Below are 23,622 nucleotides of genomic sequence, written 5' to 3'. Positions count from 1 at the left end.
CAGGGAGGTGGGAAGGGGCAGCTGAGACCACAATAGCCCTTAAGGATTAAGGGTTGATACAGCCCAACCCTGTGGCCCAGAAATGGGCGGAATCCCGGTCACCTGGAGGTCCTAAAGGGACAGGACTCCCACATGGAAGGGGAAGTTTCTGGCCATTAGGACTGATGGCAGTGGAAACCTCTGTCTTGGTGCTGGGGGGGAGCCAGGAGGGGGAGGCCCAAAGGACCCTCTGGTCCCCTGGTCTATCAGCTAAAACACACACCCTCCTCCCCCAAGAAACAAAACCCAGATTATAAATAATTTCATTTTTTATTCTCTGTACAAAACTTCTCAACCTATGAAAATAAAGTTTGCAAAAGGCAACGTAACACTTGAGCCTTAGAGGTCAGGAGGCTGGTGCACCCTGATCTACACTATGTACAAGTCTCTCCAGAAGGGAGAGAGGCGCCTTGGAGTAGGCCCCCCTCAGCTCAGTGAGATGTACCCCTCCCTGACGCGGGAGAGGGAAAAGCCACTCGGTGCCTGCAGGGCAAGGAGCCCCTGCAATCCCCCGATCGGCCACCAGAGGTCAGCACCACGCTGGCCGCCGCTCGTCGCGTTGGGGTGCAGTGGGGGGGCTGGGGTCGCGCCCCCTCCGGCCAACCAGGTCAAGAGGCAGCAAAAGCCCCTATGTGCCTCCCCCCCCCCCCCCCCCCGCAGACAGTGCGGTACGTAGCTGCACCGTGGACACTCGGGGTCTCCAGCGCTGCCTCTGGCCGTCGAGGCTCCGGCCCGGCGGGGCCGCGGACGGGGATCTAGCTGGAGGTGACGGTGGTCCCGCCGCCCAGGCGCATGAGCATTTGCTGGCAGTCGTGCAGCAGGCGGCGATCGCCAAGCTTCTCGAGCGTGCGCGCCGCCTCGGCCAGCATGCCCACGCGCTGCCCGGGCGCCGACAGGAAGCCGGGAGGCAAGTAGCAGGAGGCCAGCAGCAGGGCCTCGGCGTGCTCCCGCCGCGTGGGCCGTGGCTCCAGCTCGGCCACTGCGCCTGCGCAAACCGCAGGATGTCAGGGGCGGGGCCAGGGGGCCTGGCTCCGCCCACCTCCGGCGCACAGGCGGGGCCTGTCGCGTCCACGGGACTCGCGCATAGTCGCCCATCCCACGGGTGACGGTGGACCCCGTGGACTTTCTCGGGTAGGATATCGCCATCAGGCAACCACCACCAAGTCCCTGGGTCTCTGCCGCAGACACAGTAGCGCTGGGCATCCATCACACTTTGTTCGGGCTTTCCCCACCCCCAGCCCCGGAGCAGCGCCACCCTGGCCCCGCGCACCTTTGCCGCAGGGGCCGGCCCTCCTCCGCAGGCTGCGGTCCAGGAGCTGGTGCGTCCGCGTGGGGCTGGCCCCTGCCATCAGCCGGGCCGTGGCCTCGTGCAGGAACACCTGGGTAGGAGGGGGCCAGGAGAGTTGGGGTTCGCGCCGGGCCATCCCTCCCTCCCCTGCTGCCTCACATCCCCACTGGGAGCCGAGGGGCCCCATGGGCACTCACCCTCCGCATGGCGGGCCGGAAGCTCTGTGCCAGACGCCTCAGGCCGCTCAGGTCCCGCTGGAAGCCACGCAGTTCGAGGGCAGAAGCCTGGGCCCCGGCGCCCGGGCCCTGTGAGGCCTGGGTGGGTGCGGGTGGCTGCTGCCGCCGCCACAGGCTAGTTCGTGCCACCAGGAGCAAGTCACACAGGAGCAGCTGCATGGCCTGGGGTGGGGGGCAGGGAAGGGGTCACGGGGGTGGGCTCCGGCTGTAGGAGGGGACGAGTGGGGGCCCGCGGTGCCAGGGGCCGGCTCCGGGCTGCACTGCCGAGGCACTGCACCCGCGTCACTCACGTGCAATGCAACAGCAATGCACCGCGGGGCCGCCCGCCTCTTCAGGCCCCCACGCCTGCGCCCGCTCAGAAGTGGCCTCGGAAGAGGCCTCTGCCAGACCCCTCACCCCACCCGTCCTCCTGTGGGGGGAGACTGGGACCCGAGGGGGGCAGCCGCTCTTCCACCGGGACCCAAGCCTTAGCCAGAGAGACAAGGCTGGCCAGGGCCCCAACCCCTACTGTCAGGCTGACCCCAGCATCTTCTGCAGCCCAAGGGAGAACATCCAGGGGATGGCAAGGTGGGGACCCCCACCCCAGACCTGCCAGGCCCCCGGCACCACCCCTCACCTTGTCAATGGAGCTCCCAGCTGGTGTGGTCGCCAGGCTGTCCTGCAGGTACCCACTAGCCTTCTCACAGATGGCCAGGCTGGCTGGGCCAGACTCTGCCTTCCCGCGGCCCAGCAGGGCCCGGGCAGCCTTGAAGGAGTGCAGAGCCGCCCGGGGCAGGGGTCTCCTGTTGGGGCCAGGGCAGAGGACTGATGGTCAGACATGGCCCAGGCCCTCACTACACTCCCCACTGCCCTGGTTCTGGCTTCATGGGGAAGAAAGGGTGGTGACCCTGACTGCACAGAAGGCTGGAGAGTCCGAGAGAATCTGGCCTGTACTCACTCAGACTCCTGCAGGGCACGGGGCAGGTGCTCCACCAGCGGGTATAGCCGCTCGGCCGCCTCCTCATCGCGCCGCAGCCAGTGGATCACCATGGTGGTCAGTGAGGCCCACCACTTGGCCATGGGGTCTGTGCCTGCAGGGAGCAAGGGGTGTAGGTGGGGAGGCTCCCAGGAACTCAGCCACCCTGCACCAGGCTGAACTGGTGTAGAGCTGGGGCCGAGCCGGGGGTCCCCAGGGCAGGGGTCTGGGGGCTCACCAGTGGTGGTGGCCATGCTGGAGCTGATGGAGAAGCTGCAAGCAGGAGCCCCGGCAGCATCAGAACAGCTGTTCAGCAGCTGTAGGTACCCAAGGGCGTCAGAGAACTCCCTGTGTCAGAAGAGAGGCCTGGCTATCAGGACAGGTAAGCCTTTCCTGGGAAAGCCTCAGCCCTCCTCACCCCCCACCAGAGCACAGCCTGACCTCCCAGCTCTGTGTCTCTTCTTGGCAAGCTGGTGGGAAAACAGACCCCAGGGGGGAGTGAGATGCGCCTGAGGCCACACAGCGTGTGGACAATAGCCCAGCTCCCACCACCCACACGCGGCCCGGTACATAGCCACTCTCAGACTCTCCCGTGGAGGGCGCTTGCCTGGTAGGGGAGCACAGGGACACTCACCTGTCCCCGTCAGCTGATCCAGGGCTGGGACTGGGCTGAGCCACACAATTCAATGCCCTCTCCAAGAGATGTTCGCGGAACAGCTGGGTCACCTGGGCCAAGGGGTCCACTGTGGGAAGGAGTGGGTGAGCAGGCTGGCAGGAAGGGCCCTACCCCTCCTCTCCACACCAAGGGCTCTTTCCTGGGCACGTGGGTGGGACAGATAAATCCTCCCGGCCTGCCCTTGGATAGGATAACCAACCCTGGACAGTATAATCTACTTAATAAAACGCCTTTAGCAGCTCTGTTCTTTCCATCTGATCTCTTTACTATACAATGGTCTTGCCTGGGATCACCTCTCCAATCAACCACCTGCCTCCAAATTCCTGTCTCCCTCTTTGCTTCTGAAGAGCCCCAACTGAGACAGACCCAGCCTTCCTGCTCCTGAAGCCTCCACAGTAACAACAGATGGGAAGGGGACATCAGAGACGCAGGGATAAGGGACAGGACAGGAATGAGGATGAGGAAGGGGAAAGGGGCACAAAGGAGGGAGGGGGTCAGGGGATGGGCATGGGGATGGGAGAGCACCTGGGTTGCCGGCCAAGCTGTACAGGCTCTCCCTTGGGGCACTGCACACGGCCCAGTCCCCATCCACGAAGAAACGGTGGCCCACAGGGTGGCATAGCCACTGCATGGCAAGAGGCACCGAGCCGCTCTGTGCCAGGCAGGCCTGGCGGGCACTACTCAGGAAGAAGCGCTGTGAGGGAAGGGAGCTGGGCTGTCACAAGGGACCCAGACAGGGACTCCAAACCCAGACCAGACCGAGGGCTGAGAGCCCAGCTGGGCCTGGAGACCATCTGGAACCCACTGCCTCCTCTCGGGCAGCCCCTTGCCCAGGGAGCCACTGGAAAGAGCTGCAAAGACAAGTCCCCAGCCCTGCCCCCACCAGCCCACCACCCACTCACTGTCAGAAAATGCAAGGCCCTCGGGAGACTGGTCTTGACCCTCAGTGCAGCGGCCACATAGATCTCAGCCAGCGTGGCCACGGACACGGCATCCCCTGCGCATTCCGCCAGGTTGAGGGCACTCAGTGCCAGATTGGCGGCAGTGAGGTGCCCACCTGTGTACTTCCCTGAAAGATGGGCAGGCCATAAGGCAGGGGCATGGTGTCAGGGCAGCGGGAGCCCCTCCAACCCAGCCCCCACCCTTCATACCCATGGTATGCAGCTGGTGCAGCTTGTGGTAGACGAGTGCCGCGTCCCGGGCGCTGGTGCGAGCGTCCGCCTGCAGGGCACAGTCCCTGTGCAGGCCTCCTGCCCGGCCTGCCAGCCATCGGCCCACCCAGAGACGCTGCAGCAGGTGGCGGATGAGGTTCCAGAGTAGGCTACAGGCCAGGTCCAGGTGGGAGGTGGGGAGTGGCCGGCCCAGGGCCCGCAGGGCCAGCCACAGCTGCTGTGCAGCTTGAGGAAAGTCTCCCTGGGATGGGGTTTTCCAGGTGAGCAATGGAGGGTCAGAGCATCTGAGCACACCATACCCCTCCTGCTCTGAAGATCCTCCCACCTTGGGCTCCCCACCATGACCCTGGTGTCCCCCAGTCAGCAGGAGTCTGCAGGGTAGACAAGAGCAGGGAGTATGGGGCAGGGAAGAGGAATGCCACCCAGCCCCTGCCCAAGTGCCACCCCAGGTCCCGGTCCCACCCAATCTCCCAACCCCCAGTCCCTGGATCCAGCCCCTTACCCGGGCCAGGTCCAGGTCAGCCTGTTTGCGATGCCTCCAGAAGTGCACAGCAGGGCCAGAGTGGGGCCGTGTGACCGGCTCTCCATAAATGAAGAGAAGCGCCAAGGAGGCGAGCACCAGCAGCCCATTGGTTAGCCAGATCAGCGGGGGCAGCAGCCACGGGGTCCAGCCAGGGCCATCTAGGGGCAGACAGAAGGGCTGGGGACCCGGCTCCATAGGCTTTGGATAGATACCTGAGTACCCCTTCCCCCTACCCCAGGGATAACCTGGACTGGGCCTATCCTACCTCTGCCCTCGGTGCCCAGCACATTGCGGCCAGGACCATGGTAGGTGCTGCCGGCATCCGAGGGGCTGGGGGAACCCCAGCTGCCCAGCAAGGAGGCCAGGGGGTTGCAGGAGAGGCAGAGGAAGACAAGGGTGCACAGGGCCAGGCGGGAGCGGTCCAGCATACCCCGGCTGTGGGGGGACAGCAGCTGTTCCGGCTTCACCTGGAAGGGTTGGGCAGGTTCGCCAGGGCAGGGCACAAGGCGCCCAGAGAGGATGCAACAGGAGGGAGGGATGGGCACCCTACCAAGCCTCACAGTGGGAGCCCCCCACGTGGCTACAGGCCGGTTTTTCTGTCACATGGGAGGTGGGATACATTAGGGGCTGCTTCCTACGCCCGTCCTGGGGCTCAGAGATTGAGGGGGAGACAGATGGGGGGACACAGCAGGGCCCAACCTGGCTATCCTCAAAGACTGGGCTGTCAGGCTCCGAGTCACTGCCACTGCCGGCACTGCCACCGCTCTTGCCTCCCAGGGACAAGGGGCTGCTCTGAGACGGCGAGCCAGCGTCCGAGGGTGGCGGGCTAAGTGTGTCCACCACCTCAGGCTTCCCGCTCTCCATGGGCACGTCTGTATTTCCTCCTCCGCCACAGACTGATACCAGGTCCTTCAGTGACTCTGCAGGCCCAAAAGGAACAGGGCCGGGGGTGAAGGCTAGATACCCCACCCCGAAACAGCTTAGGGCCCTGGAGAGGGCGAACTGGGAGTCGGTCTAGCTCTTGAGGGCCAAGCTGGGGCCCACATCGGGGCCCTTAAAGGGTCAGAGCTGAAGGGGCAGGCATGAGAGTTGGGGTGGGGCAGTGCAGAGCCAGGGGCAGGGTGACGCCAGGACTCACTGCTTTTGTGGGCAGCAGCGCGGAGACTCAGGTTCTCCTGCTTGAGCTTCTGGTTGCTCTGTTGTAGGAAGCGGATGTAATCGATGGCCTTGCGCAAGACAGCAGACTTATTCAGCTGCAGGGGGTGGGAGGGAGAGAGAACAGGGGGCCAGTCAGGCCTGGCAAGTGGGCACCGAGGCAAGGGGGGGTGGGGCTGCCTCACAATACTGCTACCTCAGGACGCTTGCACTTGCTATTCCCTCTACATGGAATATTCTTCCCCTAGTAGAACCTATCTCCCTGGATAGGCATAAGAATTAATATATCAAAGGCATCCAACAGCATCTGGCTCACTCCCTCACCTCCTCCAGGTCTTTGCTTATGTAACATCACCTTTCTGAGGTGCTTCAGATGTGCAGCTCTCACCGCCCCTCTTCCTGCTTTGTTTTCCTCCACAGCACTTATCCCCATCTAGCAGCTCTAACGCTTACTTATTTATCCTGTTGATCATCACACACCACCGCCCCCCTGTCACATCCCCCCTAGAACATCAGTCTCCAAACAGCAGGATTTTTGTCTGTCTGTTCACTGCTGTATCCCCAGGATCCAGATTAGCCCCTGGGACACAGGGTACCCTCCATAAGGTTCAGCCGAATCAATGGCACTGGCCAGGCCCAAAGAGTTGCTTAAGCCCATGGCCCAGGCTCAGTCCTGGTTCTTCCGGTCCCCTCCTTCCCCGGGGTCAGCCCAGAGTGTCTCTGAACGCCTCGGCCCACACCTTTGCTTCAGTGCCCACCACCAGGTCCTTGAGCTCCACGATTTTGTCGTTGATGGAGGAACGGTAGCGCTTCTCAATGGCGTTGTGGGCTGTGCGCTTCTCACCACGGTTCTGAGCCGAGCCCAGGGCCTTGCCACCAGCTGCTAGCCGGTTGATGGGCAGCTTCTCAGTGTCCACTACCAGAGGTACCGTCGCCAGGATAGTTCCTCCGCTCACCAGGGTCTGAAGGGCCAGGCACAGGTTAACAGCTGGGCATGCTCATGCGCAGAGCCCTGACTTCCTGCCCTCCCCATGTTACCCACCTGCAAGGGCCCCGTTTGTACAGTCGTGCCAGGGGCCAGGGAGCTGATACCCGCTGCCTTCACAGTGGTTGCCATGTCTGTTTTCATGGTTGTCAGAAGCAAAGAGTCAGCCTTGATGAAGTGGGGCTGCAGCAGGACCTGGGAGTGGGAGAGGTCTTAGCCAAGAGCTGTGAGTCTGCACCAGGGGCTGCCACCTCCCCGACACCTGGCCAGACCTCCTCACCGGGACCTGCTGGATCTGCGAGGTCACAGTGGTTGTTCCGGGGGCTGCTGTGGGGTTGGCTGTGGCTGTCAACAGAGGCTGGGGGGCCGCATTCTGGACCTGGGTGTGCAAGGAGACGGGCGGGACCCCTGGCAGGGAAGCCAGTGGCAGGCCAGGCAGCGGCTGCGGGGTGCTCCCTGGAGGGGTCCCTGCAGAGATAAAGGCTGGGGCTGCGGACACAGGCTGCCCTAACCCCTTTCAACCCACCCCTCAGGACCCTATCACCCTATGACCTGTGATGAGTCATCACCCCTCACGCTTCAGTTTCCTGTGGGGACAACCCCTGCCTAGAGCTCTGATGCAAATGTGCTAGCATTCCAGCCATGCACTTGTCTCTGGAAGGGCAGCACTGATGTGGACACCCCGGCAGAGTGGGAGGCAGCGCTTCACCCAACAATAGCAAGAACACAAGCACCGCTAGTAACAGGGGCGTCTGAGGCAGTAGAGCAAAGGCCCGATCTCTAAAACCTGCAAATTCCTCTATGGAGGCCACAGTAGACCTCCTCTCTGTACTCCTGTTGTCCCCTCACACACACCCTTACCTGTGGAGAAGCCTCCAGTGGGGCCGGGATAGCCCAATGCAGGGGCAGAGCTGAACTGTGGTGGGGCTGGAGCTGGGAAGCTCTGGGGCAGGAGGGACCCTGGCAGGGGCTGCGGGGTTGGGGGCTGCAGGATAGTCAGCGGCAGTGGCTCCTCCTTGATGCCAGGCCCAGGGGAGAAAGCAGGCCCAGGTGGGTACATCTTCAGTGAGGTGGGGGCAGGCTGGGGAGGGGACGAGGGTGGAGGTGTCGCCTTGGGTCCCCCAAGGAATCCATCCAGTGGAGAGCTCATTGTGGCAGGAGATGGGGACAAGCTGCCTGGGGAGCTGGCATCAGGACTGGCAGGGTCTGTGCCCCCTGCCCCACCCCCGGCATACGGTGGGTCGAACAGGCCCGGGAAGTCGCTGTCTTGGTTGTTGATGAGCTGAAGCATGTCTGGAGAAAGAAGAGGCTGAGTGAGTGACAGTGGGGCAGGGGGCTGGCCCCAGTATAGGGCATCACACACTGCATGCCTCTTGTCCACACAGCTGGATATGTGGGGCAATGATGCAGAAATAGAAAGCCACCCACATGAGCCCATGCTCCCAGACATGCAGCCCTTTCTTGGGCACCTGTGACATCTGGAGCAATGCCTGGTGCTTCGCATGTATCAAACAGCCCGTACAACAGCCGGACGAGGTCAGCACCCCATGAGGCCCATTACCTTGCCCCACACCTATGCTGAGGCAGAATTGGGGTCTGGGTGCTAGACGGCTGACTTGAGAGCTGCCAACACCAACCCATTCCTCCGTGGAACAGAACGAGGCTTGGGGCTGACCCAGCTGCCGGCCACGTGTGTGCCAACCAGTGTGTCCCTGCATGTTCTGGGCACGAGCCCAGACCACGTCTGTGGCCAAGCAGCCTCGGGACCAAGCCATTCAAGGCTTCAGTTTCCCCCCCTATAAAACAGAATGCTGGCCGTCCCGACTCCTTCCTCCTCGTACAGACTGGGACACACTCCCAGTGACTGCTTCAGCCTCTCCCCTAGCTGGCGGGTGACGACTAGCTGCCTGGCTGTTGGCCTGAGGCCCTCTAACCCACTAGGGACAGCCACCCACTGGGTTAAAGTGCTCCACAAGATCCCCAGTTGGCCTGGGCCAACTGCCTCCTCTCACTGAGCCTCAGTTTCCTCATCTGTACAACAAAACAAGATGAAGCCCTTCATGGCAGGGCTGCTGCGAGGCTTGGCAGAGCAGGAAGCTGGCCCGCAGCGGGCCTCACGGTTGCCTGCCTCCTGCCTACTGACAGGTGGCCACGCAGGGCAGTTTCTGCAGGAGGGGACCTTCCTCCGGCCTCCCAGAGCCCGTGATGGGGGTGCCAGGCTCGGTCCCCCTGGGCCCTCCAGGGCAAACACCTTGTGGGCCCTTGGAGTCCAAGCCCAGCCTAAAGGCTTATAGCACTTTCATTGGCGGGGCCCTGATCCCTCACCCCCACCCTCATGAGCCCCTCTGACAAGATGGGGAAACTGAGGCCCTGAAAGCAAAGCTGACTCAATCCAGGACTGGGGTCCCAGATTTGGTTCGGGGGGACAGGGGACAAGTGGCCTCCTCCCTGCTTCTGCCCCCGCTGCCTCAGAGCGGGGCCGAAGTCGTTGGAAAGCCGCTCTCTCACTCCAGACGCCGGGGTGGGGGTAACTACTGAGGGTGGGGGCGGCCCGCCAACTCCAGTGGGCGCCGGCAGCTGGCAGCCGCCCCCGCCCCCTCGGGAACCAGCTCTTTCCGCGGGGAGTCCACGGCCCCTGCACACACACGCCCCCCTCTGAAGGAAACCGGGGATGGTGACCCCGCCGCGGAGGTGGAGGCTCTGTGATAAAGGGGTGGGGAGTCCTCCAAAAAAATACCTTCGAATGTGCAATCCATGGCTCCGTGGCCCGCGCCCGCCGCCCCTTCGGGGCGCCCCGGCGGCTGGCCTGCCGGTCTCCGCGCGGCGCCGACTTCACCTGTCAGGGCTCCGCCGCGCTATAAAGCCCGCGGAGCGCCCCGCCCCCCGCAGGCCCCGCCCCCGCAGGCCCCGCCCCTCGGGGCCGCGGGCCGGGCATGGGGTGAGCGCGCGCGGCCAATCAGCGGCCGCGCCGCTGCCTCACTAGGGCCCCGCCCCTGCCCCCGCCCCACCCCCGACGGCGGCTCGAGCTCGGGTTTCACCCCGCGGCGCTGAATGGGGCCGGGGTTACTCGCGGGCGAGGGCCCTTAACCCGCTCGGCGCCGACAGCCGCCGGGGTTACTGGCGGTCACAGCCCCCGCCACGCCCCCAGCTCCAACCACCTCCGTTAGCACTTCAGAGGAGGGCTGCGGAGTGGACGCGGGGCCGGGAGGCCCCGGCACGGATGCCCCAACACTCTTTACAGACCGCTGGCGCTCTGAGCAGGTCTCCACCGCTAGGCCTCAGTTTACTTCTCTAGACAATGGGATCATCGCATCTCTCTGGCCTCGAATGGGAGAAGTGAAAAAGAACATGGGTGCAGCGCTCAGGACCACGAAGCGCTGAATTACCGCCAAGGGCTGCTGGTGGTGGGTGTGGGGACCTCCTCTTCCTGGGGCACCCCCCCACCACATGGACGCCTAAGAACAGGTCACTGCCAGGAAACTGAGGCCCAGCGTGAGGGATCCCCTCCTCCCAAAGTACACATTCCCATAATCCTTGCACCTGATTCCTGTCTCTCTGTGCAGATATTCTTTTGCCGAGAGACCTGGGTCTGGGATGGGGGGAGGGGGTCTGCAAAGTCAGCTCTGGCCCCTGAGGTCTCACAGCTTGCTCCCAGCAGTCCCTGAGGGCCAAACCTGGCTCACTTATTGCCTGTAGGGTCCTGGGAGGCCAGGAGACAGCCTAATCCCTGGGACGGAGGGTAAGGAAGGCAGGGGTGCAGCCCTAGGGTGACAGGCTCTGGAGGTCTTTTGAGAAGGTACCTAGGAGTGCCTCCCCTAGGCAGGACCTCTGATTAAGGTCAAAGTTCGACACATACAGATGAACAAAGTATGGCCAGCTGCCCAGGTTGTCACCTTGAGCTCTTGTGGCCAAACAGACCACTAGCAAGTCCTGCCCCAGCCTCTGGCTCCCAGGCTCCTGTGGCCTCGGAGGGAGGATGAAGCCTGGGCAGGCAGGTATGCCAACTGAGCAGCATGGGCCAAGAGGGACTCCAGCCCCAATTTCTCTCCCTGTCCACCAGCCTAAACAAGGAAACTGCCTCATCTCCCTCACACACATCCAGTTCCCAATCTTTCTAGAACTTTCCATGCCTTTGTAGGGGGTGCCAAGGATAAAGAACTTCTCCTCCAGCACTTCTACCTCCCTCTCTCCTCAGCTTGTGGGTGCTCACACTTTCCCTCAACTCCCCCCCACAAAAAAAACAAAGCACTGCTGTTGAAAAGGCTCTGACCTCACCAGAGTAACAGAAAACAGGTTAGACACCAAGGCCTGAATTCCAGGCACCAGTTTCAAAAGCAGACCCTCACAGCTCTGTTTTTTTCTTACCATGGTCCCCACTTGTGCAGCCCATACTGTGGCAGGACCTGCAAGTGGACCAGGGCCAGAGACAGCCCTGAGGGTATAAGCCTGGGCCACCCCCTTCCTGTCTCATCCTTCTCTTCCCTTCACCACATTTTCTTGCCTGTTTTCCATTCCTCACATCTTTATGCTTTGCCCCAATTTCATCCTGAGGTAGGAGGGAGAATGGTTGGTCTATGTCCCCCTGAGGGTAGCCCGAGTCAGGGAAGGCTTCTGAGATGCAGCAAGAAAGAGGGCCTGGGTGCCATGAGGCACCTGGTGGCATATAAGGGGCCAGCCTTTCCCTGAACTTGGCCTGAGCAGCCCCCCATCTCTCTCCTCTGGAGCTTAATCTGCCAGCAGAAGCTGGGTGCCAGATCTAAGACTGGGGTTGGAAATATGAGAGCAAACCCCACAGCCCCCTTCCCCCATCCATCCAGGGGGCAGACCTGCCCCCTGTGCCTCACTTGCCATGTCATCTCAGGCAAATCACTCCCTTTCTCTGAGCCTCCACCCCATGTCTCCAGAGGTGACACCGGTGAGGTTCTAGAAGGACAAGTGTGTCTACTGCAGCATTATTTATGACAGCCAAATTATGCAAGCAGCCTAGGTTGTCCATCAACAATGAACGGATGAAGAAGATACAGTGTAGACACACACACACTCACACACACACACACACACACTCTCACTCTGGAGTATTACTCAACCATAAAAAAGAATGAAGTCTTGACATTTGCGACACCATGGATAGATCTACAGGGCTACAAGGTGTAATACTAAGTGAAATAAGTCAGAGAAAGACAAATACCGTATGATTTCATGCATATGTGGAATTTTAAAAAAAATAAACAAAGGAAAAAGAGACAAGCCAAAAAACAGACTTTTAACTCTAGAGAACAAACTGGTGGTGAGCAGAGGGGAAGTGGGTGGGGGATGGGTGAGGTAGGTGATGGGGATCAAGAGTACCCTTAGCATGGTGAGTGCTGGGTAATGTATAGAGTTGCTGAAACACTATACTGTACCCCTAAAACTCATAACACTGCATGTTAACTTTAAAAAATGAAAGTAAAATAAAATAATAAAAGCAAATGTAGGGATGCCTGGGTGGCTCAGCAGTTAAGCGCCTGCCTTCAGCTCAGGGGATGATCCTGGAGACCTGGGATCAAGTCCCACATCGGGCTCCCTGCATGGAGCCTGCTTCTCCCTCTGCCTGTCCCTCTCTGTGTCCCTCATGAATAAATAAATAAAATCTTAAAAAAAAAAAAAAAAGAACAAATATATCAGGGCACCTGGGTGGCTCGGTGGGTTAAGTGTCCAACTCTTGATTTTGGCTTCGGTCATGACCTTAGGGCCGTCAGATCAAGCCCAGCACTGGGCTTCATGCTGGATGTGGAACCTGCTGAAGATTCTCTCTCTCTCTCTGCCCTCTGCTCCTGCCCCTGTCCCCAGCTCATGCTCTTACTCTCACTCTCTTCCTCCTCTGCCCCCCAAGAAGAGCAAGTGTATGAAGCACCCAGCATTCAGCAAGATCTCAATAAAGATCAGTCCCTTGGGATGCCTGGGTGGCTCAGTGGTTGAGCATCTGCCTTTGGCTCAGGTCCTAATCCTGGGATAGAGTGCCACATTGGGCTCCCCGTAGGGAGCCTGGTTCTCCCTCTGCCTGTGTCTCTGCCTCTCTCTCTCTGCATGTGTCTCTCACAAATAAATAAATAAAATATTTTTAAAAGGGGGAAAAAGGGGGGGGGGATTAGTCCCTGTACAACAAATGGAATGGTCTAGAAATGTTAAGGCAGGTAGTGAGTGGCCCAACACTTGCAATGTTCAAGTCGGAACTCCATAGACAATGGAGCTTGTTTTTTTTTTTTAATTTATTTTATTTTATTTATTTATGATAGTCACATAGAGAGAGAGAGAGAGGCAGAGACATAGGCAGAGGGAGAAGCAGGCTCCATGCACCGGGAGCCTGACGTGGGATTCAATCCCGGGTCTCCAGGATCGCGCCCTGGGCCAAAGGCAGGCGCCAAACCGCTGAGCCACCCAGGGATCCCTGGAGCTTGTTTTATGGAGAGAAAATCAGGCTGGGACTGGAGTGAGGCAGGAGAGGTACCCCTGCCAGCCCTGGAAGCCAAGACAGGGCCCCCAAGGCTCCATGGCTCCCATCTCATGGATGATTCTCCAGTGAGCTGAGCCCTGGCCTTCCAGCAGAGAGGGACTCAGTGTGGCTCCTGCATGCACTCCCCAGAGAACAGGGAAGAAGAGGCATAGACTCTGAGCCTCAGTGGGCCCACCTCACAGCCCTCCAATCGCTCACCTTCCGCACCTCCTCCCCAAGCCTGGATTCCTCCTTTATGCTCTCCTTTCCAGTCCTGCCCTGATTCTATCAGGGCCCAACAGGAAACCTGACCCCCTTTCTTCCTTGGCTCTATCTTCAAACCACCTTTGGAAGGCAGATATGGGACAGGCTTTTATTCTCTGGCCTGTTTATTTTGTGAGGCCAGGATGCAAATCTTGGGAGGACCCAGCACCACAAACTGGCAGGACCCCGGCTCTGATCATCACAGGAGCCTCCCTCCCATCCAGCCTGTATGGGCCTTGAACCTCAAACAGGCTCTGTTTGCACGCCTCTCAGGATAGGGAGCTCACCACCTCCCTCTCATGGCCTGGTCAATGATGCCTAGATTTGTCTCTCTTGACAATATCCACTGTCTTTTCTTTTTCTTCTTCTTTTTTTCTTTTTTTTTAAGATTTATTTATTTGAAAGACACAGAGAGAAAGCTGATGGAGAGGGGGAGAGGGAGAGAGAGTCCTAAGCAGACTCTGTGCTGAGCACAGAGCTGGAGCCAGGGCTCCATCTCACGACCCTGAGATCATGACCTGCACTGAAATCAAGAGATGGACACTCAACTGACTGGGCCACCCAGGTGCCCCACTACTGCCTTAAGTGTCTACTGTGTATTAGGCCTGTGCCAGGCACTGGGGCTACATGGACACTGCACGGAGACCTTGCCTCATGAAGCTTACATTCCAGTGACCAACAGTCAGCAAATACCTGGAAGAATGTGGGTGCAGATGCTGATGGGCACCACAGAGAAACTGAGGCAGTATGAAGAGAGGGTGAGGGGCCACTACCGATGAGATCAGCAGCCAGACTCCCTGAAGAGGCAACATCTGAGTAGATGCCTGAATGAAACAAGGGAGGGGGCCAGGAGGAAGGAAGGCTTCGGGCAGAAGGGACAGCAAGTGCAAAGGCCCTGAGGTGGGAGCAAGCTTGGCATGAGGCTGATGAGACAGCAAGGAGCCCAGGGTGGCTGGAGCAGAAGGAACAAAGGTGGAGACAGAAGTCAGGGAGGCAGCCAAGGAGCTGGGATTCCAACAGGAGTTTGTCTGTCTCCTGAGCCAAGGACACCAATACTCCAGGAAATGGGCAGGAAAGGGGTGTGCAAACTGCCCAGCGCAATGCAAATCACAAAGGGTGGCACAAGTGTGAAGAACAGGGAACGGTATAAAAGCAGCACCAGCGCAGGAGAGGGCATGGGCAGGGCTTATGGGACCCCTGGAGCGTTGCCTCTGCCCACTTCGGGATGGGCTCAGAGCAGGGGTGGGCGTTCACCCAGCATCCTGGGAAGCCAGGGCTATGCCCTGCCTGCCACTCATCCCTGCTGCTCCTACCCATGCCTCCTCGATCCTCCTGAGGACTCAGGTCAGCAGGTTTGCATGTCCTCAGCTAGTCATGTATGCAACAGAGACAGACTGCCTTTGTGCACTCAGGGCCTCCTGGGGGGGGCAAGTGCCTCTTCCTGGAATGGGATGGGCCCATGGCTGGAGCCCCAGGTGTACCTGGGCATGAGCCCTCTAGATGAACAAGGAAACAGGCTCAGAGAGAGGCCACGTGTCCAAGGGCCCACCACTGCCAAGTAGAGAATCTAGGACTCAAACCCGGGTCAACCGACCCGAGCCCACACTCATCAGCTCCAGCCTGCCCAGGACAGGAGACAGCCCCAGCCCGCCCAGGACAGGAGACAGCCCCAGCCCCAGCCTGGCTCTGCCCCAGCCTTCTGGCAGTGTGCATCTCAGGCCACAAGGTGTGCGTGGAGGCTCAGCTCTGACACTGCCCCTTCCTGGGCCTTCCTGACCACCGTTAGCGGCCAGGCCTTGGCTGGGAACCCCTCAAGGCAGGGCTGGGGCTCGACCAGCTCATGACACCAGCAGCACTCAGCACAAGGCAGAGCACAGAGGGGACCAGAGTCAGGGGTCCACATAGCCACCACCACCCCCCCGCTGGTCTCCAGCCACAGGCCCTCGCTGTGACTCACCATCACTGTGATCATGCAATTCAGTGCCACCATGCGTTCGCCCAGGCTGCTCCCTCTGCCAGAAATGTCCTTCCCATTATCCTTTGTCTACCTAGCAAATTCCTGCTCTTCTTTCAAAACTTGCTCTGACGTTGCCTTCTCAGAGTCTCCCCTCATCTGTGTCACCCCACACACTAGCTCCCCTTCACCCAGACCAAATGACCCTGCACATGACCTGTAAGATGGCCATTGAGCAAGATGCTGGTCAGCACCAATTCGGACATCTTGTCATAGGTGTGGGCTCAGGTCACATACTTATCATTCAGGCAGCTGAAAACCAACCCATGGGACTGAACAGTGGCAATCTGGGAGTTGTGTCCTATTGCTGAGCAACTGTTCCCGGTCTAAATAGTAGTGCTGCACATTTCTTTATATAAATTATATCTATTTCCCCTTTTTGAGTTTTTCCCTTGCAGCCCATTTTAAACCTGAAGTGGGCTTAGTATGGGCTGCTCCCTGGCAAAGAGAGACACCCTTTAGAACCTCCCCTGCAATGTGTTTCCTCATTGCATCACCAGCACTGGGTGTTATAATTTTTACTTAATTTTGGTTGCTTTGTTTAGTCCTGAGAACTGTGTGACTGGAACCTCAAAGGTGCTTTAATTTGTATTTCCAAGGCTGCCTTGAGATGTTTTGTGCAACAAACTATCACATGACCAGAGGCTCACAAACACCCGCTGTGCCCCCACCCTCCTCTGCCAGCTAGAAACAAAGCTTCTTCAGCAGATTCTTCTGCCTGGGAAGCAATCCTTGCTGGGTCTGGCCTTCCTGCTGCTTCTACAGGTCTCTAACTCCTTCATACCCCTAAGTTACCACCTGGCTTGAGCCACAGGTTGGGCAGCTAGGGAACTATGGTGAGTCAGGTGTTTCAAGATCTCTGATCCAGGATGCCTGGGTGGCTCAGTGGTTGAGCATCTGCCTTCGGCTCAGGTCATATTCCCAGGGCCTTGGGATCAAGTCCAGTGTGGGGCTCCCTGCTCAATGGGGAGTCTGCTTCTCCCTCTCCCTCTCCCTCTCCCCACTGCTTGTGCTCTCTCTCTAATAAATAAATAAAGTATAAAAAAACAACAATAACAACAAAAACCTCTTTCTCATTTGTACTGCTGGGTGAGGAGGTGACAAGGTATCTCGAAGTCTCCTTCCAGGGACGCCTGGGTGGCTCAGTGGTTAAGCATCTGCCTTCAGCCCAGGGTATGATCCTGGAGTCCCAGGATTGAATCCCACATCAGGCTCCCTGCATGGAGCCTGCTTCTCTCTCTGCCTATGTCTCTCATGAATGAATAAATAAAATCTTTTAAAAGAAGAAGAAGTGTCCTTCCAGCTCTACTCTCTTTATCTTTAACAGTAGCTAAGGACAGGGTGCTTGCTTCCCTAGGGGTCAGGCAGGGGGAGAGGGGAGGGGCGCCCAACTAGCCCTGACCAGCCCCACCTTCTCTCCCAAGCAGAGACCCAGAATCAAATGGTGGCCACTCAGGACTTGAAACCATAGCCCATAGAGACTTCCAACATAGGCTCCTTGGATAGTCTGCTAACATTTGTTAAGCTGAACATATTAGGTGCCAGGTCCTAGTTAAGTGATCTAAATTGGTTGAGGGCTACTATTGGCCGTGTGCTGCTTAAGCCCTTGACCTAAATGAGCTCATCTGATGCCCAAAACTCCAAGAAGATGATTCTACTATTATTCCTAGTACCTGAAGGCCAGAGAGGTTAAGCCACTTGTTCATGGTCACGCAACAGGGGTTGAATCTGAAGACCCTGGGCTCCAACGGGAACCCCAGAGCCCTAGGAGGGGGCGGCCTTGCTGGGAGATAACTGGAGGGTCATTTAGGAGGAAAGGGTGAGCTTGAGCAGTGTTCCAGGTCAGGATGGGCCTTTCTAGGCCACCAACTCTTCCAGGTGGGATGGACCCCCATGCCTGCCCCACCTCCCTCCAAGTCCTAGACCCAGTTGGGGAACCACACACAACTGGACCCAGCCTCAACCCCCCTTCCAGGAGCCCCAAACCCATTTCTGAGGCTCTCTCCCCTGCCCTCACACAACCCTCTTCGTGTAGCCACATGGGACTTAGGTCTCAGAAGTATGCCATCCCAGACCTGACTGGGGTTCAAAGGTCACATCCACAGGGCCTGTGCTGGCAAGAGACAAAGCCAGAGATACTTCCTCTGGCCAGCACTGCCATTCCCACCTGAGCTGCACCTGTTGACAGGGCAAAGTCCAGATGCCAGGCTTCTGTCTAATGGTGACCCTACCTGGGCTGACCAGGTCACTCAGGATGTTTGTGTCCAGAGAGGTGACCATCGGACAGGAGGTAACTCCCAGACATCTCAACCCACTCCCAGCATGCTTCTCTCCATCCCCCAAAGAGACAGGTCCGGCAAACCCTGCAGGTCTGGAATGCAATGCTGAGACATGGGAACATTATCTTGGGGGCACTGGGGAGCCACGGTCATTTGGGAACTGAGGAGTTCTATGCCCAGAGCTGGGAGCTGAGCAGTAAGCACAAACTGTGTTTCCTTTTTCTTTTCTTTTTTTTTTAGAGAGTGTGTGGCAGTGTGCATGCATGCAGGAGGGGGAGGGTGGCGCACGGGCAGCGGGAGAGAGAGAGAATCTTAAGCAGGTTCCACACCCAGCATGGAGCCCATGTCAGGGCTCGATCTCACAATCCTGAGATCATGGCCTGAGCTGAAACCAAGAGTCAGAATCTTAACTGACTGAGCCATCAGGCGCCCCTTGAGCCGTGTTTTCTAAGAAGAGCCCAAGCTTTTCCCACTGGGGAAAGGACTGGGTGTGAGATGCCATGGGGAGAGGCAGGGGCTGGCTGAATGGCCCCCAGTGGGTTCTCTCCACCAGGACTGGCCTGGACCCAGAAAAGTGCCAGACGCGCCGGGCCCTGGGAGCAGGCCCTCCTGTGGTTTATCTAGGCGCCTGGGAGGGACCACAGGGCTGCAGAGCCCCAGAAAGCACTGCCTGGGCCGAGCTGCGGTGGGGAGGAGTGAGACCCGGCAAGGCTACCCTGGCTACACAAACAGTGAAGGTGGGGGCATCCAGGCAGAGGACAGATGGACCGTCCTACCAAACGCTTCAGATAAACCACAGTCCCCAGGGCGACTCCTCAGCCAGGCCAGCATCCCCCCGCAACCCCATAGGTGGGGAGGGCCCAGTCAGAACCCCATCTCCGTTCGCCTCTTCTGCACTTAAAGCAGGTGCGACATCTGATATATTAATCAGCGAAGAGGGGATGCCTGCCTCGGGCTTAACAATAATCACAAACATGGCACAGGGCTGCGCTCAGGTCCCCTCCACCCACAGCCACAGGGACCCCAAAGCACAGGGCATACCAGAGGTCATGGGGCTGGAGCTAGGTCAGTGCCTTCACCCACAGAGCTAAGGGCTGTGCTGGCAGCTCCACCCCAATACCCGTTCACATGACAGAGGGTTTGGCAAAGGCAGGCAGCAGGGTTGGGTGGGGCTCAAGGCCCTTAGCCTGCTCCCTGGTGACAGTCTCAGTCTCATGACTCAAAGGCCACTCTGGACTGGGAGGGTGAAGCGGCCGCTTGGCCTCTGACCTCTGTGACCTACTCCCAGGCCCCCAGCATAGCCCCACGTGGAGCTGCCTCCTGGGTTCTCTGTTCTTTTTTTTTTTTTTTTTTAAGACTTTAAAATTTACTTGAGAGAGAGAGTGTACACACACATGCGCACCCGAGTGAGGGGAGGGGCAGAGGGAGAAAAGCCAACTCTCTGCTGAGCATAGAGCCCAATGCGAGCACAGAGCCCAATGCATCTCACAACTCTGAGATCACGACCCTAAGCCAAAATCAAGAGACACTCAGCCGACTGGGCCACCCAGATACCCGGGGTTCCCTGTTCTATCGCTTTCTACCCCTACCCCACTCTTAGGAGCTGAGCAGATAAGAGCATGGGCTCTGGAGTCCACCGCCTAAGTATGAATCTTGGCCCTGCCATGTTCTGGCTGTGTGACCTCAGGCAAGTCACTTGACCTCTCTGTGTGCCTCAAGGAACTCATCTGTAAGATGAAGATCTTAAGTCTACCCACTTAAGGTTGTCGGGAGGGCTCACTGGTCAGCTAGAAGCCTAGGATACAGTTGTGATCCTCTGTTGTGACCCTCTACCTCAGCTGCCAGGGGGAGCTTCCAACATATAAACCAAGCATAGCACTGCCCTGCCCCCATGCCCTCAAAACTCCCCACTGCCTCTGGACCCAGTCCATCTACCCCTCCAGTAGTTTGAGGCCTGCCTGGCCCACCTCACAACCGTCTTTCCTCTTAGGGACCTGGAGACCTTCGGGCCCTGCCCGTCCCACCCCCAACTCACTTCTCTCTAGACCTTGAATCAGCCTCACTCCAAAGGCAAGGTAAAAGTCTCAAAATTAGGCCTGTCCTCTGAGCATCAAATTCCCCTCCCAGAGCTTCCACCTATGAAACTAATAGAGGATCCATCCAAGCAAAGACTGGCCTGGGGTGTCTACTGCAGTGCAGTTTATAAGAACAAAACAACATGGATGTCCATCTGTGAGCAAACCAGGGAACTTGATTGTTGTCTGGCTGTTGACATGGAACAAAGCAGGTTACAATCTGTTGTGAGCCAATGGACCCTATTCTAAATTATAAAAGTATAGATTAGCGGTTGCCTGGGACTGGGTGTGGACCAGAGAGTGGTTGTGAACAGGCAAGAGGGATCTTACTGTGGTGATGAAAATGCTCTAGAACTAACTGGTGATGGTCACACAACTTAGTCAACGTAAAAACTTACTGTACACTTAAACTGGATCAATCTTTTTTTTTTTTTTTTGGATCAATCTTATAGCAGGTAAATGATACCTCGAAGGTGTTGTTTTTAAAAAGTAGATCATGAGTGTATAGTCATTACACACACACACACACACACACACACACACCAGGAAACAATCCAATCCCCCACATAATTAACAGAGCTTATCTCTGCATGACCGGTTTAAGGAAGATTTTATTTTCTCTTTTTGCTCACTTGAACTTTCTAACTTTTTTACAATGCAAAGAGATTTGTTGTGTAATTGGGAGGAAAAAAGAAAGTCTGGATAAAAACCAAGAAACATCCTGCCGTGGTAGGCAAACTTCATGGCCACCCCAGCAAGAGGCTGCAGTTGTCTGCCGTCTCTCCCAGATTAGAGCTGGTGCCTAGGGGCACCTGGGTGGCTCAGTGGTTGAGCGTCTGCCTTCAGTTCAGGTCGTGATTCCAGGATCCTGGGATGGAGTTCCACATCAGGCTCCCTGCAAGGAGCCTGCCTCTGCCTCTCCCTCTGCCTAGGTCTCTGCTTCTCACTCTGTGTCTCTCATGAATGAATTAAAAAAAAAAAAAAAATTCTTCAGAGCTGGTGCTTAATTGCCCCCAACCCCAAACAGATGCAGGAGCCTGGTCCTTGGGCCTCAGGACATAATGCTTCTGCAAATGAGTCCGTGAAAAAAGTCTATGCCAGACCTGTGGCCCTGATACACCTGCCCTGATTCTACTGCCCCAACTCCTCTAGGAAGGGAAGCATTCATATCCCGAGTGGGAAACAGGCTCAGAGATTCAGAGAGCTTGGGCAGGATGGCAAAGTAAGTGAGTAGTGTCCAGATTCAAGTCCCGACCCCAAAGCCCAGGAACTCACCACCTGGTCATGTGCCTTTCAGGCTGTACCCACTGGGTCCAGGGCTTTTGGAACTGTTGGTTGAGTCAGGCTTGGATTTCTCCGGGGCCTGGGGTTTGGGGTTCATCACTCCAGGGCAGGGCCAAGAGGAAGGCTGATTTGGGAAAGCCCCACAATTTAAGTCTCTCCTCCCAGACCCTCCCCTTGCCTGGTCCACGGGGAAGGCAAGCTGATAAGGCCCCAGGCTGGCAGCCAGCTGGGCTCATATGCACCGCCGTAGGGCAGGAGTGAGTGAGTTAGAAGTGTCTGTTTGTTAACCTCAGGTGGCCACAAGCTCCATGGACACAACTGTCCAGGTAGTTGGAGGTCTGTGTCCTGTGCTCTTGGCTTCAAGTTCCCCATTGACCAAGTGACACTTGGCCAGTGATGCCGAAACTGCAGAGCAACCATGGAGGGCCATTTGCTGGGGGCTGTGGTTTGTCCTCTCTACACAATGGGGCAACAGCCTCCCAACTGGGACCTGCCACACCATTCTCAAACCCCTTCTCTGTCTAGCAAACAAGATACTTTTGAAGGGGTGAGTGCACCGGCTCTGCTCAGCAGCTCCACCACAGCTCTGCCCTCTGGCGCAGAGGATCCTGTTTTTTGCCAACTGTCCCAACCTCCCCTCCTGTGCCTTCCTCTTAACTCCTCAAACTCGGGGCCTTGGCCCGTGCTGAGCCCTCGGCAGGCTGGGGAAACATCCTTCCCAGTGGGTCCTGACGCCGACCTTCAAGTCTCAGCTCAAACGTCTGCTCTGCTCAAAGAGGTCTCCCCCAGGGATCCCTGGGTGGCTCAGGGGTTTAATGCCTGCCTTCAGCCCAGGGCATGATCCTAGAGTCCTGGGATCGAGTTCCGCATCAGGCTCCCTCCATGGAGCCTGCCTCTCCCTCTGCCTGTGTCTGCCTCTCTCTCTCTCTCTCTGTGTCTCTCATGAATAAATAAATATAATCTTAAAAAAAAAAAAAAAAAGAGGTCTCCCCCACCCCTGCACCACCACCGGGCAACTAAATATCCTTTTGCGGGTTTTCTTGAGAATTTCCGTGCTCCCAAGAAAAGGAGGAGCCCAGGTCGATCTGTGAACCCCCGATGCCTAGTACACGGCCTGGTATTCAGTAGATGCTCACTAAACGTTTGCGCCAGCGAGGCCCATCCGGGACTGGGAGCACTCGCCGGGGGCGGGAGGGAGCGGGAGGGAGCGGGAGGAGGGGCCAGGAGAAGCGCTGCGCGCATGCGCGTGAGCTCCGCGCCGAGCTGAACTCTCGGCCGGAGGGAATGACCGTGAGTAACCCCGCGCTGACGTCAGGGCCGGGGCGGGGGCGGGGCCTCGGAACCGCCCAGGTCTCCCGGGCTCGCGGCGGCCGCCCCTGGACCGAGGACTCCCTTGCCGCGCCGCGCGGGGCCCCGGACGCCCAGAGGCGCACGTGCCCGGCCCGGAGCCTCCAAGAGACCCGGCGAGGCGCGGCCCGAGAGGCCGGGGGGGTGGCGCAGGGGAGGATCGGCGCGGTCTGCACAACGGGGCCCACGGCGCGCAGCCCAGAGGCGCGGGGGAGCGCGCGGGGAAGCCCCGCGCACACAGCACAGAGCCGGGACCGGTGCCCGACCCCGCGCCCCGGGAGACAAAGCCCCACGCCGCCGGCGCGCCACGCTCGCGCGGAGCCCAGCCGGCCCTTGACGTACCTTCGATGTCGGTCAGCAGCGCCGCGTCCAGCTCGCACGGCTCGGCCAGCGCCTGCTCCAGGGCCGCGTCGCTGAAGGGCGGCTCGTCCATGGCGCAGTCGCCTCCTCCGGGCCGCCCGCCGGGCCCGCCGCCGCCGCGTACGGACTTTCGCAGGGAGCGCCGCGTCCGCCGGCCCCGGCCCGCTGCCGCCGCTGCGCGCGTCCGCGTCCCCGCCCGGCCCCGGTGGCGGCCCGGCGCCCGCGAAAAGTTCCTCGGAAACTGGGTTCCCCCGCTGTGGCTCTGCAGGGAGGGCGGGGCGGGGGCGGGGCCCTGCCGAGAGGCCCCGCCCCCGGGGTAGACGGGGCCCCACCCCACCTGGAGAGAGCTGGGACCCGGCTCCGGGGTCGGGCTCGCAGACCTACCCCCAGCCCGCCCCTCCGCCAGTGCGCCCTCCAGTCGTTCCTTTTATCCGACCCCTGGCACAGCCGCGTCTGGCCCACTGCAGCGGGGGCGTGCGGGCAGGCCTTGAGCCTTCT

General features: G+C 58.8%; 1 protein-coding gene and 1 non-coding gene across 2 annotated transcripts; both read right to left on the bottom strand.

Moving 5' to 3' along the window:
• Window positions 1-296: 296 nt before the first annotated feature.
• On the bottom strand, window positions 297-23,197 carry SREBF1 (sterol regulatory element binding transcription factor 1). The gene is given in 20 exon segments (NM_001197083.1): window positions 297-1,024; window positions 1,295-1,418; window positions 1,525-1,725; window positions 2,180-2,345; window positions 2,501-2,633; window positions 2,757-2,866; window positions 3,153-3,261; window positions 3,720-3,888; window positions 4,097-4,263; window positions 4,346-4,607; window positions 4,869-5,047; window positions 5,155-5,356; window positions 5,589-5,809; window positions 6,028-6,142; window positions 6,785-7,006; window positions 7,087-7,224; window positions 7,310-7,497; window positions 7,891-8,322; window positions 9,767-9,865; window positions 23,107-23,197. Coding segments are annotated over 20 exon segments (3,558 nt in total). The 3' UTR covers window positions 297-794.
• On the bottom strand, window positions 1,797-1,890 carry MIR33B (microRNA mir-33b). The gene has a single exon (NR_049451.1). It is a non-coding gene; the product is annotated as a microRNA mir-33b (primary transcript).
• Window positions 23,198-23,622: the final 425 nt, after the last annotated feature.

Source organism: Canis lupus, chromosome 5, assembly GCF_011100685.1.
Source record: "Canis lupus familiaris isolate Mischka breed German Shepherd chromosome 5, alternate assembly UU_Cfam_GSD_1.0, whole genome shotgun sequence".
NCBI classification, from domain to species: domain Eukaryota; kingdom Metazoa; phylum Chordata; class Mammalia; order Carnivora; family Canidae; genus Canis; species Canis lupus.
The sequence above is the reverse complement of the archived record's forward strand: the minus strand, read 5'-3'. Positions and strand labels throughout refer to the sequence as shown.